Here is a 16,387-nt window from a genome sequence, read left to right as displayed (position 1 = left end):
TAATCAATTACTGCAGAATACTTATAACACTTCTTTTGATTGTTATTATTACCAAATGCGGTTTAGTTACAGAATTTTTACTTACTCAATTGCCCATAATTTTTATGGAAATCCTATCTTTTAGCTGAAATGGTCAAATATAGAAGCCTAAATAAGTTTATTAACCCATATTTTTTGGTGCAGAGTGAACCAAACTTAGTAAACTAGACTATATTCCTGCTTTATCAGGAATGTTACTTAAATCCATATAAAATGAAACTGATAGGAGAAATTATATTCTTTCTTTCCTTCCTTCCTTCCTCCGTCTTGGCTGATACGGTTCCATAAATATTGTGATTTACGACCAGGCATCCATGGCAAGTAGTTCTTCCTTTAATCCTTATCATTTTTTCCTTTTGTCTTTCTATTTTGTCTTATAGTAAGTTGTTTTGTCAATGATGAAGGTTTCAGTTCCAAATCAGAGAATTATCACTTTTCTGTTTTGTTGAATTTGTTTGTTGGACAAGACAAATAAGACAAGTTTTAATGTAATTAATATAATTATAGTATAGATGTTAAAGTCATACATCATTATAAATAACGTTTGCTCATTTTTGTAACAAAAGAACATATATAATCCAAAAAGAACATATAGTATAGATGTAATTAATATAATTTTAGCGTTTTCTGTTTGGAAGGCACGTCGAGTGCTTCCCTGCGCTTAACCGCGTCAACTAGTCAGCACTTCAAAAATAATAGCAGGTGCCATCGTGACAAAATAGTGGTACATAAATAAATTTTGAAAAAAAAAAATACAATTTAGTAGTAAATTTTGGAAAAAAGTGACATATTGATTAAAAAAAAGCCCCATTAAATCTGACTTGGTTGATTTAATTTGTATTCTTTTTATTCTGATCACATAATTTGGTTTCTAATACAATATCCAATGGAAAACTATAGAACTTGTTAAGATATCATCATATTGTAAATGGCTAGTTTTAATGCACTGCAACGCATTCACTTAAAGAAATGAATATGAGTTTTAATATTCTATCTTTATAAGTTATTAATTTAATAATTTATTAGGATTTAAAACCGCTTGTGAAAAGAGATAAGTGATAAGTGATTAATTATTGAAACTCATATATGCAGATTCATATGCGTGGATGCCTGTACGTACATGTATAGATTACCTAGCTAGCTTGTGGATGTAAAATAAGGAGATCCGGAAAAAGACATTGGTAGTTGCTGATGGTGTTATAAATATTTTTCGCTCAGAATAAACTACCAGGTTTGCATTTTGAGATTCAATTATTTATTAGAAAATATTAGGAGGCTAAGCATTTTTTTTAAATTAAAGGAAAAGTTAATTAGTATACACTCATCAAATATAAAACAAATATAAAAAAATAATCATTTAACATTTTTTTAATAGTATTTTTGGATAGTAGTTTTGGGTTTCCTTTATATTCCATATATCGTTTGTGGAGATTTAAGATAATTAGAAACAAATACATGGAAGTAGTGACACATGAATGCTGGTGAAATATGGAAAAGAAATTCAAATTATTGTCACACTAACCATTCCTTTAAGAGTATAAGTGTAAATTTGAACACAATCTCGAGAGAGAACTTCATTAAACTTTCTCTTATTTACACTTTACAAGCACAGTGGTAGATTGGTAGCGTATAAGTTACCACTTACCATAACAATTTCACCCCATTAGCCATCCGCGTCTGGGGTTTTATTTATTTTTATTTTCTCTCTTTTTTTAGTATTTCCTAATCTGAAAAGTGGCGGTTTAATTCGTTGTGAATCTAAATTCTATTTAAAAATTTGTCACTAATGGATTGTATACACAAAGTTAAATTTAAATCTTCCAACCCTTGTTTAAATAAAAATGAAGTGTTTATTTGACTAACCTAATTTTTTTTTATTCTTTAAGAGAGTGTCTTTTTTTTTTTGTCAGTAAGAGGGTGTTTTAGATAAGGTTTTTTTGGAAGGATTAAAAGTCGGCCTCTGAAGGAAAAGTTTGGCCCAATACCTTGAGAAGATTGAATAAGTCTTCTTAAATGGTTAGTTCACTAGTTTGTTTAACTAAGTGTCGAATTTTGAATCCCAAATGCATGTAACAATTCACTGGTCAACAACAAACCTCTTAAATAGAGCTCAATACTATAGCAGATTAGTTTATCGAATTAGAGAATACCGTGAAAAACAAAAAAAAATAGCTAAACTTTTTTAAGAAAATTTTAACTCAAATATTTTTTTTATTTTAAGACAAAAAAGATTAAAGGACGTGTCAAAAAAAATTGGATGAAAAATATAGATTAAAATATATTAAATTAATCAACCAACTTAATACACACAAAAAAATCAACCAACTCATATGTCATTAATGATTTTTCGAAATCAAACTAATTTATGAACTAAACAAATTTATAATTTTTTAGATAAATTAAGCCAAAATCTACAAAATTTCTTAGTCCAAATCAATGAACACTTATAACGCGTAAAAAAAAAATTAATATACATTTATTAAATATATTTTTAAGGTAGTATTTATTTAGTGGGTATGTCCATCAAATTTTAAAACATGATGACACACTTACACACATGTTTTATGTTTGATTTTTAAAAATACAAAATAAAAAAAATATATTAATACACAATAACTCATAAATACACAAAATTTATGTACCTCCTAATTAGTGAGACATTAAAACGCATATATTGAGACATGAATTTTTTCACTTATACCTTTTATTAAGTTTCATAATTCCAACTCCTATCTTTCTATTCTAAGTTTCTAACACTTCTTTTTTTCTCTATCATTTTCTTTGTTTCTCCCTTCCATTCCCCCTTTGTCTCTCTTCTACCTGTTATCACTATTGTCCCTCTTCTTTCTATTTCTTCTATCTATTACATCTCAGCTTTTTTATTTCTTGAATCTTCTTCACCTTTATCTTTACTTTCCTCTTTCTCTGAACATGCTTTTCTTCTCACACTCACTGTTGTAACGAATTTTTTTTTTTAACTTTTTTGGAGACATGCATATCTAGATATGTGATAAAAATAATAGAAATGTGATGAGTGACAATAATACATCTATAATGACAAGAAGATTTTTTTTTAAAAACAAAAGCAATTTTCATTCTTGAGTTGCTGTTTTTTTTTTTTAAATTTTTTTTATTTTATTCTCTTCTTCTGGTGGTATTAGAATTTTTTGGATTTGATTGTTATTTTGGTGAAGAATGATAGTAAAAAAAAAAAAAGTTATGTTACAGTGATGTAGTAGTGTAAACTAAAGATAGTGAGAAGAAAAAAGATAAAAATGACTTTTAACTATTTGTCATGTCTTGTGAATTGTTATCAAACAAGACACACAAACACCGATTTTTTTGTGTCTATGTATCACTATATCTTACATTGCGTTTGGATGGTATCTATGTATGAGAGACATATACACAACAACACTTGTGCACTGTTTATTTAAAAAGAGTAAAAAATACGGTTACACATAACTACCCACAAAAAATATATATTTTGTGTTTGGCTAAAATGAAGAGACATGGATATTTGACTTGAGACATAAATCAAAATTCCAAAATTATCCAACTCACATTAACATTTTTTTTCTTCTCTTCTCTCCCTCTTCTAACTTCCATTGTTATTGCATCTCAACTCCTCCTTTCCAGATCTATTTCATCCTCATCCTCCACCATTCTAGATCCATCAAGTAGTTACGCTTTCAAAACACTTTGTGTTTATCCTCTCCAAGATCGATGTCTCTCTCTCTCTGGATCTCTCTTTCTCATTCTCTCCTCTTTGGCATCACCATCTCTCTGCCGAACGTCACAGTAACCGCAAACATAAAGAAGGTCGTCCAACACTGTGGTTTGCCTCCGCATCATCCTTCACCATCACCGTCATTTTTTTCCATCATTTGTTTCTCCTCCGATACATCAACAAACTCTCACCTTCCTTAATTTTAGATCTGTTTTTGCCATTCTTTTATTTTTTTTGTTTTTTAATTTGAATTGTTTAAGCGATATTTAAATTAGAGTTGTTAATTTTATTTATTTGAAATAAGATTGAAAGATTAGTAGTGATGATAGTAGTGGTAAAAATTGGTGATAATAGTGGTAATGATAGTGTTGGTGTTGAGGTTATTTTGATTTGGAAGTAAATTTGATTTTTAAATTAGGTAGACGTGTCTTGTATAATATGACTATTATCACAAAAAATATAAAAATTTTGTGTATATCTATATTCATATATTTTTGTGTTTTTGTGTCTATGTCTCTAATTTTTTAAAGATAATAACCAAACATAGTGTTAGTGTTTATATTTATCTTTTATTGAGACATCAAATAAACAGAGCCTAAATCAGAAATATATCTTTGTTAAAAACATAAAATTAAAGGTCATTAAGTCAAGAGCTATGAGATTCTTTTGGAGTCACAAATAGTCGTTGAGTTATACTTACTGACACAAAACGAAAAAATAATTAAAATTATTGTGATTTTAAATAAATTTAATTGCATATACAATTTTTTTATAAATTATTATATATATTTTTATACTTACTATTCTCTTTTTTAATTAACATTCTTTTTTATTTAATGAAACTATTAGTATAATTAATTAATATTATTTAATTTTATAAAATAATTATTAATTATTCGTGCCAAAAATAAATTTTAAAACATAAAAGATATATCATTAGTTTTACAAAAATGATATGTTACACAAAAATTTAACTATCAAATTTACCATCATGTATTTATTGTTTAATTAATTTTTAATAAAAATTTTATATTTTAATATGTTTTTTGTATCAATAATTAATTTTTAATATTGTTGTTAATTTTTAAGATATATATATATAGAAGCATTTCAGTATCATGATTTCAGGTGTTACAATATTTTTAGCCATTAACATCAATTATATAAGCTAAAACTAATTTTATAATTAAAATTAATAATTAAAAATATTAAAATACTTGCGATTATAATATATTTAGGCTTTGTTTGGATATAGAAAATAAAATAGAAAGAAAGAAAATAAGAGGAAAGAAAATGAGAGGAGAGAAAATAGAAGAAAAAGTAGAGTTATTTGTGTGTTGTTTGAATGAAGAGAAAATAGATAAAAAGAAAATAATTTTTTTTTTTGTTTGGATGGAAAAAAAGTAAGAAAAAAGAAAATTATAATGGTATAAAAATACATTAATATCTTTATAATAAAATAAAATATAAATATTTTTATTTATTTATGTTTTATTACATTTTATAAATATTATAATTTTATATATTTGATTTAAATTATTTATCTAATACATATATAATGTTTAAATACGAATCTCTATTATAACAATATATTAAAACTGTTAAAACTAAATTTATATTGATAATTATTAATAATAATAGAATTATGGGTAATATTATAAATACACAAAAGATAACATTTTTTTCTTTATTTTCTTGTTTGTAATGGAAAAAAAATTATTTTGGTGAGATTCACACCCAATTTTTTTTTTATTTTCTTTAGCATCCAAATAAAGAAAAATAAAAATTTTCACTCATTTTTTTTATTTTTTTTTCTTTTATTTTTCTCTAAACCAGACATAGTGTTAAAATGCTTCCTCCGTATATAGTAGTCAAACAAACTGTCAAAGAATACGAAAAGGTTGGCGGCTGTTTAACGACTTGATCTAGTCCTGTCCCAACATCTATCCCATATACTTTCAATATCGAACATGTCCCACGTACTAGAGCAGACGACGCATCCTTTGTCTTAGCTATCACAAACGACGAGTTTCTAACTACGAAATCGCCCACGTATATTCATTGTTCTAAGGTTTAAATATGTCCCACAAACAACATTCGATAAAGCAATTCATGCAGCACCCTGTTAGGCAAATGATGATTAAAAGATGACAAAGCATAATTTTATTATGATTTTAAGGCACGATCATATCACCATTTTCAAAGAGATATTTTGTAATGAGTAAAAATGAAATTTATTTCCAATTAAAATAATTTTATTAATTAATTTATTATAAATAAGAGAGTAAGAATGTAATTAATCACGTATAAATTTAGTGAGTAATATTCTTTTTCCTTTTTGAAAATTTTCTCTCTAAAAAATGATCTCTTCCTCTTAATTCTTCTCTAATTTTTGTATTTAATTTCTTTTTTTTTTTACATATTTATCTCCATATTTAGTTGCTAAGAATTTATGATAATACTCTTTTAAAATATAACAAAATTAATGAATTACTTAAATAGAAATTATAAAAAAAATTATCTTATACTTAAAACTCGAAAAATAATAAAATTTGTGAAATATGAAACAATTTGTAGAGAATGAATGAGACACTTTTTATTAAATCACTCTTCCATCTTAGCCCATGACAACAATAAAGACGTCTCACGGTCCACAAATTCAACCCAACAGAATACACAAATTAAATTATAATTTAGTCTTTATCTTATCTTATAGTTATCTTTATCTTTATCTATATCTTATCTTTATCTACTTTTATCTTTCATAGGCCAATACTCTCTATATATACTTAGTTTTACCTTCATAGTTTACAATTCATTCAATCAACAATCAATAAAATTTCTTCATCTTTTTCTTTCACAATTCTTTTATTTTCCTATTCTTTCACAATTTTATTATGGTATCAGAGCTCCTTTTGAGCTCTGCTGACATCCATGGATCAAGAAGAAAGGGCACACCAGCAATTTCATCCGGAGTCTCTTTTGGACCTTTTGTCAGCCCAACACTTTTCTTTCATGGCACTTCCTTTCAATGAAGAAGCTCGTCCTTCAAAACAACTTGAACTTCTGCCAAGTCCAACTACTCATTATCTTTGTTCTTTCAATACCTTTTCTACTGTTAACAATTCTTCAAATCGAGATTCATTCTTGAATACTTGGATCATTGATTCTGGTGCCACAGATCACATTGCATCAAATTTGTCTTGGTTTATTTCTTACACACAAATTTCTCCTATTATTGTTCATTTACCAAATGGTTCTCGAACTACTGTTTCTTATAAAGGCATCGTTCAATTTTCACCATCATTGGTTCTTCATGATGTTCTTTATTTACCTCATTTCAACTTTAATATTATCTCTGTTTCAAAAATTACTTCAGCACTCATATGTGAACTCACTTTTTCATCTTCTTCTTGCACTTTACAGAGCAACAATTTGGGGACAATTGATTTGGCCAGAATGAGAGATGGATTATATGTCTTTGAACCCAATTTCGGTAAAAATTCATCCACTACACACTCCATAAATTCCATCCAATCTCCACCCATTACACCTTCCAATATATGGCATTTTCGTTTAGGACACCTTTCTAGGCAAAGACTTAATCATTTACATAAACAATTTCCTTTTATCTCTATGCATCATGACGAGGCTTGTGACATTTGTCATCTTTCTAAACAAAAGAAACTTTCATTTTCTCAAAGTTTTAGCAAAGCCAATGCAAGTTTTGATTTATTACATTTTGATATTTGGGGTCCGTTTCGACAAAATTCTATTCATAATCATAAATATTTTTTTACTATTGTTGATGATTTTAGCCGCTTTACATGGGTTACTTTATTAAAATCAAAAGGAGAAATACAGAATCAAATAAAAAATTTTATTACTTTAATTGAAACACAATTCAACTCCAAAGTCAAAACTATTCGTTCCGATAATGGACCAGAATTTATTTTACCTGATTTTTATGCTTCAAAGGGCATTATTCATCAACATAGTTGTGTTGAAACTCCTCAACAAAATGGAAGGGTAGAACGCAAGCATCAACATATTTTGAATATAGCTCGTGCTCTTATGTTTCAATCTAATTTACCATCATCTTTTTGGTCTTATGCTGTTAGACATGTTGTTTATTTACTTAATAGAGTTCCATCATCCGCAATTAATTTTAAAACACCATTTGAGATTTTATTCAATCTTCCACCAAATTATCATGACATTAAAGTTTTTGGATGCTTATGTTTTGTTTCTACCCAAATGGTAAATAGATCAAAATTTGATCCAAGAGCCAAAAAGGCTGTATTTATTGGCTTTCAATCTGGTTTTAAAGGGTATATTGTTTATGTTTTAGAAGATAAAAGAATTGAGATTTCTAGAAACGTAATTTTTTATGAAAAGATCTTGTCCTTAGTCACAAAAAATGTCCAATTTCAGACACTTAACCCAACATTGCCAAACACACCTTCTCAAAAACAAGATTCAGTTAGTCTTCCAGTTGAACCCTCACCTATACCCATTGACCCAACTCTACCTAGTTCTTTATTTTCTCCAACAACCTCTCCTTCTTCCTCACTATCGTTTCCTAACCAAGTTGAACCCATGACCACCGAATCCCTTTCAACACTAGACACCAGCCCACCATCACCTTCTCATCCCCCGTCACCTTCTTCACCACCTGAGCAACCCCATCCTCGTTATTCCGACCGGCCTCACCGACCTCCAGCATATCTCTCTAATTACTTGTGTAATTCCTCTCTCATTTCTACAAATCAATCTCCCTCAAAGTGCAAGTATCCTTTATCTTCAGTCATGTCTTTTTCTTCTCTTTCATCTTCACATAAAAAGTTTCTTTTATCTCTACATTCTGACGTTGAGCCAAAGTCTTTTAAGGATGCCAATCAACACTCTAATTGGCGTAGTGCTATGAAAGATGAGTTGGATGCTCTTGAGCTGAACAAAACTTGGCGTCTTGTTGATTGCCCTGTAGGGGTTAAGCCGGTTGGCTGTAAATGGGTCTATCGCATCAAACGCAAGCCTGATGGTTCAGTTGATCGATATAAAGCACGCCTTGTGGCTAAAGGGTTCACTCAAACTGAAGGTGTTGATTTCTTGGAAACTTTCTCCCCTGTTGTCAAGCCTGCCACTATCAGATTAGTTTTGGCATTGGCCTCTATGAAGCATTGGCCTATACATCAGTTGGATGTCAATAATGCTTTCTTACATGGGGATCTTTCTGAGGATGTTTATATGACTCTGCCACCCGGATTTATATCTCCTCAACCGAATCAATGCTGTAAGCTACTAAAGTCACTGTATGGTTTACGACAATCTAGTCGTATGTGGTATGACAAACTTTCTCATCTTTTGCTATCTCATGGATATCAGTAGACCTCATCTGATTATAGTTTATTTGTCAAATTCATTGGTGATCAAATTTCTATCCTTTTAGTCTATGTTGACGACATTGTTCTCACTGGTAATTCTGTTTCTGAACTTGCTGCCATTAAGTCTATTTTACAGCAACACTTCCGAATTAAAGACTTGTGCTCATTAAAATATTTTTTGGGTATTGAAGTTGCTCAATCAGAGAAGGGAATTTGCTTATCTCAGAGAAAATATTGTCTTGATCTTTTGGAGAATTCTGGTTTATTAGGTGCTAAACCTGCCTCTGTTCCAATGGATAGTACCACAAGACTATATCAAGACACAAGTCCCTTGCTATCCGACCCTTTTGTATATCGTCGTTTGGTTGGCCGTCTTATCTATCTCACCACTACTCGACCGGACATCATGTATGCCACTCAACAATTAAGTCAATATATGGCATCTCCTACTGAATCTCATCTTCAAACTGCCAAACATGTGTTACGATATCTGAAAACTAGTCCCGACAAAGGACTTTTCTTTCCAAGGGAATCAGAAATTCAGTTTCTCGGCTTCAGTGACTCTGATTGGGCCGGATGTCCTGACACTCGGCGATCTTTAACAGGTTATTGTTTCTTCTTAGGCAGTTCTTTAGTCTCTTGGAAGACCAAGAAACAAACCACAGTTGCCCGCTCTTCCACGGAAGCAGAATATCGTGCACTTGCCAACACAACTTGTGAACTTCAATGGATACTAAATGTGTTACAATTTTTACGCATCTCTCCTATCCGCCCACCAGTTTTATATTGTGATAATCAGAGTGCTCTTCATATTGCTGCTAACCCGATTTTTCATGAACGGACCAAACATTTAGAGGTTGATTGTCACTTGGTTTGACAAAAAGCTCAAGTTGGAGTGATGAAACTTCTCCCAATTTCCTCTTCTGGGCAACTAGCTGACATCTTCACCAAGCCTTTGTCTCCTCAACCCTTCCATCTTAATTTGAATAAGCTTAGTGTTCTTGACATCTTTCATCCTCCAGCTTGCGGGGGCGTATTAAACCACTCTTCCATTTTAGCCCATGACAACAATAAAGACGTCTCACGGCCCACAAATTCAGCCCAACAGAATACACAAATTAAATTATAATTTAGTCTTTATCTTATCTTATAGTTATCTTTATCTTTATCTATATCTTATCTTTATCTACTTTTATCTTTCATAGGCCAATACTCTATATATACTTAGTTTTACCTTCATAATTTACAATTCATTCAATCAACAATCAATAAAATTTCTTCATCTTTTTCTTTCACAATTCTTTTATTTTTCTATTCTTTCACAATTTTATTACTTTTCTCATGATTTTGGGCACATATTTATAGAAGCAACCACGAATATGATTGACTAATAAGCACAAAACATCATATCCCAAAATACTATGTTTCAACCATTCTATCTGTTTACAACTGTTGTCTCTTATAATATTTGATGGTGGAAATTTATATGTAGTTATTTTTATGTGAAATTGTTAACTAAAATCTATTAGATAATAATTTAGTTAAATTTATCTGCAGTGTAATTAGGTATTTTTTTTAAAAATTGTCCATCATTTAGTTTTTAAAAGAGAAAAAAATAAAAAAATAAGTAATTTTCTATAAAAAAAACAAATAACTTTTTATAAGAATGTATATTTAAATTAATTAAATAATATTATTTAAATAAAAAAATTGACTAAAGGCTAAAAATTTAAAAGATTAGTAGCATTTTTAATCTGTCACATCATGTAACGACGTTTAGCTATCAATTTCATAGGTTTTACGGTATTTGAATTAACATGACACTTTTTAAGTTTCAAATGATTGCATTAGTCACAAACGGTGTTGTTAGTTTGAGTGTTAACATTTATTAACTCTTTTGTTTCTTTTATTTTCTTGTCTTAATAACTGACCATCTAGCCTTGTACAGGTTTCCGGAACAAGCAAGTAGAGTCCTTTTTATTTTAATAAAGGGAGGTGTACAAATTCAAAACACCCAAGGGCGCAAGAAAGAGGAGAGTGCCTTTTATTTCTGTCTTACTCTTCCAGTGCCCACATAATATATATTTTTTACTGTATAGATATCTTCACTCACAGATAATCAATTTTCTCTGTACCAATACATACATACACCTTCAATTTATTCTCAATTCTAAACACATACCCAAGGCAACAATAGAATAATAATCAAAATGATGAAGAGTTCGAATAATCAAAATCCAACGAACTCTGCTCCAAAACTCTTCGGTGTTCCTCTGCAGCAAGGTCGTTTTCTTTCTTATGTCTTCTTCTTGTGCTGTGGTGTAACAATTGGAATCTTCAGCAGCTACTACTATCTTAAAAACGGCATACCAAGCCTTCAGTTCCTTCGATCCTCGCTCACTCAATCCCCGCCTCAGGCGCCGCCGGACGTATCCTTGATCCCTCCGCCGTCAGTAATATCGGAATATTGGAGCAATGAGAACGTGAGTGTCACTGAATTGAAACATGGACCCCTGCGGCCACGTCATCAGGCGCCAATGCATCATATGAATGATAAAGAATTGCTTCGGGTAGCTGCAAAGGCTGTGAGGAATGGGACGTATCTGAAACAACATCATGTTCCTAAGGTGGCTTTCTTGTTCTTGGTAAGGGGTCCTGTGCTTTTGGCTCCTTTGTGGCAGAAGTTCTTCGAAGGGAATGAAGGCAAGTACTCTATTTACGTGCATTCTAATCCATCCTATGATTCATCAGTTCCGGAGAGTCCGGTTTTTCGAGGACGGAGAATTCCTAGTAAGGTCAGTCTTTGTTGCTTTACTGTAATTATTATTATTATCCACTATTCATTTACATTTGCTTCAACATGCAAGAATCTAAATTATTTGGGCCAGCAATTTTTATTCATACTAGCACTCTGCTGGTACATTTGACACTTTCTTTTGACATCAGCAAATTTGTTGGTTAACTATTGACTGAAAATAGTAAATTGTGCTAGTCATGTAACATTGCTGAATCTTAATATTATGTAATCAAGTATAAAAAAACTGTAAATTTCAATGTATAAAAATGTTGACATATATATATAAAAAAAAGGAATGAGTAATTCTCTTCCTGAGGTGAAAGGAGAGAAGATAAATCAGAACAAAGAAGCTGGAAACAGGTATAAGATAAGTTAGTTTCTTCAACTAAATAATGATTTTTCATATGATTGACAAATTAAATAAAACAAAATAAAAGCTCGATGACAGAAAAATAGGAACTGATATGCACTTGAATTGCCAAAGCCATTTACATAACGAGAATTCAAAAACTAAATGTTGTTCATCTGGTTCAACAAAATACAGAAGGTGGAATGGGGCGGCGTCAACATGATCGAAGCAGAGCGTCGTCTTCTGGCCAACGCGCTGCTCGATCTGTCGAACGAGCGATTCGCTCTCATCTCAGAATCCTGCATACCCCTTTTCAACTTCTCCTTCACCTATTCCTATTTGATTAACTCTGCACAGAACTATGTCATGGCTTATGACGAGGACAGCGCCGTCGGAAGGGGACGGTATAGGAGCAGCATGTCCCCAACCATCACTCTAAAACAATGGAGGAAAGGTATTGTAGATGATTACTTATTTAATCAGCTAGTTAAACTGATGAGTTAGCAGTGGTTAGTTATAATCACAACTAGGGGCTAGTTAGTCACTACTTAGAGTCTATATGGTGATGCTACTGAGAAAAAAGACCGTCTAGAACTTATTTTATTTAGTATTTATTAATTCTCATCATAATTAAATAAAATAAATTTTAGTTATTTTTAATTAATTATTTTTTATTATTAAATATTTCCTTAGTTACCATAATTAGAGTAATTAAACAACTTTAACAATATTAGGAGAGTTTAATTTTGATCGTAATAGTGGAATAAAATATTTTATATAATTATTTAATTATATTTAATTTTTTAATAATTATTTACGTAATTAAAATAAAAAATATTTATTTTTATTAATATAACCTTATATAACTGAATATATATATATATATATATATATATATATATATATATATATATATATATATATATAATTTTTTACACCAATGAATTATTAAAGTTAAATTCATATTAAAAATATATTGCTAATATTAAAGTAAATATTTTAGTATTCTTTTTTATATTTATTTTTTAAATTAAAAAATATTATTTTAATTTTAATAATATTTTAAGTGTTGCTAAAGTTAAATAGTTACCGTGACCACCATGTCCATAGGACTACAATTGTTTCTAGCATCATAGGTGTATACTTTTACCGTTAGCTTCAAATGCAAGCAATAATTCATTTCATCATTTATGTTCTCTGTTTCAATAAAAAGGTTCTCAGTGGTTCGAAATGGGTAGAGAGCTCGCTCATCAAGTAGTAACAGACAAAAAATACTTCCCAATTTTCCAAAAGCACTGCAGGGGATCATGCTACTCGGATGAACACTACTTGCCAACATATGTTAGCATCGAGCATTGGAAGAAGAACTCGAATCGGAGCTTGACCTGGGTTGATTGGTCGAAAGGCGGGCCGCACCCGGCGAAGTTCGTGAGACCGGAGGTGACCATTGACTTCCTCAACAGCCTGAGGGACATGCAATGCCCATATAACGGAAACAGCACAAATGCTTGTTATCTTTTTGCCAGGAAGTTTTTGCCTAGTGCATTGATAAGGCTACTTAAGGTTACTCACATAGTTTTTCGGTTTTAATTACAGCAATATACAATACCACAATAGGTGTATGTGCAACAAGGAAATGTCACGCTGGAGATGCAATCATTTATTTTCTTTGTTATTCATCTCCTAAGTGTGTTCATATTCCTCGTATAGAGATTATCATACCCATTATTCCCAATCATTAGTCCATTTACAAATTATCTTTAAATGGGTTTATGTATTAGGTTTATTTACTTCTTCTGTTTTAGATTAGTTGTCATTTTTATCCTTTTTGTTACATTAAAAAATCAAGTATACACATGTTTATCTTTTATATACTGATTTTTTAATGTATGAATAAAAGTGAAAGTGATAATTAATTTAGAATTGTGGAAGTGTATTTTTGTAACAGTTGATTCACACTCAACCATCAATGTAGAACAGGTGATTTGATAAGTGGTTGTTTTGTTTTGGGGGGCTTCATGATAATTGGAAGTTCCAGTTTTTAAAAAAGCTCAATCAAGTTATTCACCAAAAAGAGTAAAGAAACAGAGAAAAAGGCAGGATTAAGCTTGTCTTTTAATTTTTGAAACCCATGTCATATTACTCTACACGTTACGGTCATTACCATTGAACATTTAGGCTCCGTTGGTTCATGTTTCACAAAGGCTGAGATACTGACACAAGGACATAAATACTGAGACAAGCACACATACACAAAAACACAATTAAAAAGAATTGTATTTGGTAATTATAGTGGATAAAACATACATTATTTTAAAAAATCTATTTTACTCTTAATATATAAAAAAAATTCATTAACTTTATCTTTATGTCTTCATCTTCTTCTATCAACTTTCAGCTAAAAAAAAAAATTATAAAATCAAAACTAATTTATAATTCTATTTTCATAATTCAATACAAATTCAAATAATAAAATAAAATTTTATATACATATATTATTAGGGTTTGTGTCAAGAAGCTTGAAAAAAAAAACAGAAAGAAAAAGAAGAGAAAAAAAATAAAATTATGAAGTGCAAAGATAAATATAAAAATAAAATTATAAATTGTAAAAATGAATTTACTCTACGTCAGCAACTTGTACTCAACCAATATATATACTTAAGATGACGGTGAAAAATAACAAAAATAAAGAAGAAGAGAGAAGGGAGTCCTTATTCGTGGAGGAGGAAGCGTGCCCAGAGAAAAAAAAAAAAGAGAAAAATGAGATAAATGTAAAATAGTATAAAAATATAATTTCATTTGTGTCTTAAGTAAAAAATTTGTGTCTTACCTTTTTAAAGAGACACAAATTACTTGTATTTTATTGAATTCATGTGTAATCGTGTCTTTTTCAATTTTGTGTCTTAATAACCAAATAGTGAACATATATACCTGTGTTTATGTCTTTGTGTCTTGTCTTAAAAAACAAATACTATTTTAAACTACACAAAACTAATCGATAAAGACATGTATTTCTAGGAAGCATAAAACTCTTCTAGAATAAAGAAGTTGGTAATGGAAGAAAATAAATAGTTAAAGTAAGGTAGTAGAGTTCACAAAGAATAATATTTGTACTAGCAGACGATTCATACAATGTACGGAAGAAAAATATCTCTTAACTAAATTTTTTTATTTATTTTAACTCTTAAAAAATATTTTTGATAAAAAAAATATAGGTAGACAATGAAAATATTAAATAATGTGAACAATGGATATATCAGATGTTCAATTCATTAAGTGTGCAGATCGTTTATTCTGATATTAAAATTTAGGTGAATAATTTAGAGTGTAGTATGTTTTACTTGAATTGGACCAATTTTAGAGTCCGTTGTTCATGTTGTTCAACAAAGTCATTGGTTAGCTCGCATAACCCTTTCTGTTATTCTTTTATTAAAAAAGATTCCATTAAAAAATCATTGCATTCTATAGAATAATAATCTGATGCTTCTATTAAATCATCTAAGGGTTAACCACCAAAAATACTCTCGAATTATTCAAATGAGGACAAAAATACACCCAAATTTTACTATCGACAAAAATGCCTTTAAATAATTTAAAAACGTGACAAAAATATCCAACAGTAAATATATATTTTTCAAAAAATGCCTTAGAGATTGAATTTTGATGTGATTTTTTTCAAGTATAATTAAAAAAATGAGATATTATTTTTTTTCTAAGTATATAGTTTTTTGTGATTTTTAAAAAATATTATTAGTTATTAACAAAAAACTTACACACACACAAACACACACACACATACATACATATATATATATATATATATATATATATATATATATATATATATATATATATATATATATATATATATATATATATATATATACTTAATGAAAAATCACCAAATTTTAAGGATAATAATATCTCATTTTATTTAATCATACAAAAAATTGTATCAACATTCAATCTCTAATATATTTTTTGAGAAATACAATTTAATGTTAGATAATCTTGAAAAAAAAAACTAATATTAAATAGATATTTCTCAAAAATTATATTAGAGATTGAATTTTGATGCGATTTTTTGT

The 16,387-nt window shown here is 29.5% G+C and overlaps 1 protein-coding gene across 3 annotated transcripts; it reads left to right on the top strand.

Moving 5' to 3' along the window:
* Positions 1–247: 247 nt before the first annotated feature.
* Positions 248–14,427, top strand: LOC112750585 (glycosyltransferase BC10-like). 3 transcript variants are annotated; one of them, XM_025799378.2, is made up of 6 exons: positions 248–356; positions 1,132–1,270; positions 7,196–7,265; positions 11,102–11,948; positions 12,495–12,753; positions 13,513–14,427. In XM_025799378.2, exons 4-6 carry the CDS (start codon positions 11,364–11,366, stop codon positions 13,887–13,889), a joined length of 1,221 nt encoding a protein of 406 aa, XP_025655163.1. In that variant the 5' UTR covers positions 248–356; positions 1,132–1,270; positions 7,196–7,265; positions 11,102–11,363; the 3' UTR covers positions 13,890–14,427. The 3 variants fall into 3 exon arrangements, with proteins under 3 accessions (XP_025655163.1, XP_025655162.1, XP_072072830.1); XM_025799377.2 differs by lacking the exon at positions 7,196–7,265; XM_072216729.1 differs by lacking the exons at positions 248–356; positions 1,132–1,270 and adding an exon at positions 2,006–2,055.
* Positions 14,428–16,387: the final 1,960 nt, after the last annotated feature.

Source organism: Arachis hypogaea, chromosome 15 (genome assembly GCF_003086295.3).
Source record: "Arachis hypogaea cultivar Tifrunner chromosome 15, arahy.Tifrunner.gnm2.J5K5, whole genome shotgun sequence".
NCBI lineage: Eukaryota > Viridiplantae > Streptophyta > Magnoliopsida > Fabales > Fabaceae > Arachis > Arachis hypogaea.
This window is presented reverse-complemented; position numbering and strand designations above follow the sequence as displayed.

Excerpts from the sequence above, each read along its gene's own strand:
- LOC112750585 (XM_025799377.2), top strand. The coding sequence starts at position 11,364 with ATGATGAAGAGTTCGAATAATCAAAATCCAACGAACTCTGCTCCAAAA. Across the intron at positions 11,949-12,494 it reads GACGGAGAATTCCTAGTAAG|AAGGTGGAATGGGGCGGCGT; the intron begins GTCAGTCTTTGT and ends AACAAAATACAG. Across the intron at positions 12,754-13,512 it reads TCTAAAACAATGGAGGAAAG|GTTCTCAGTGGTTCGAAATG; the intron begins GTATTGTAGATG and ends TTCAATAAAAAG.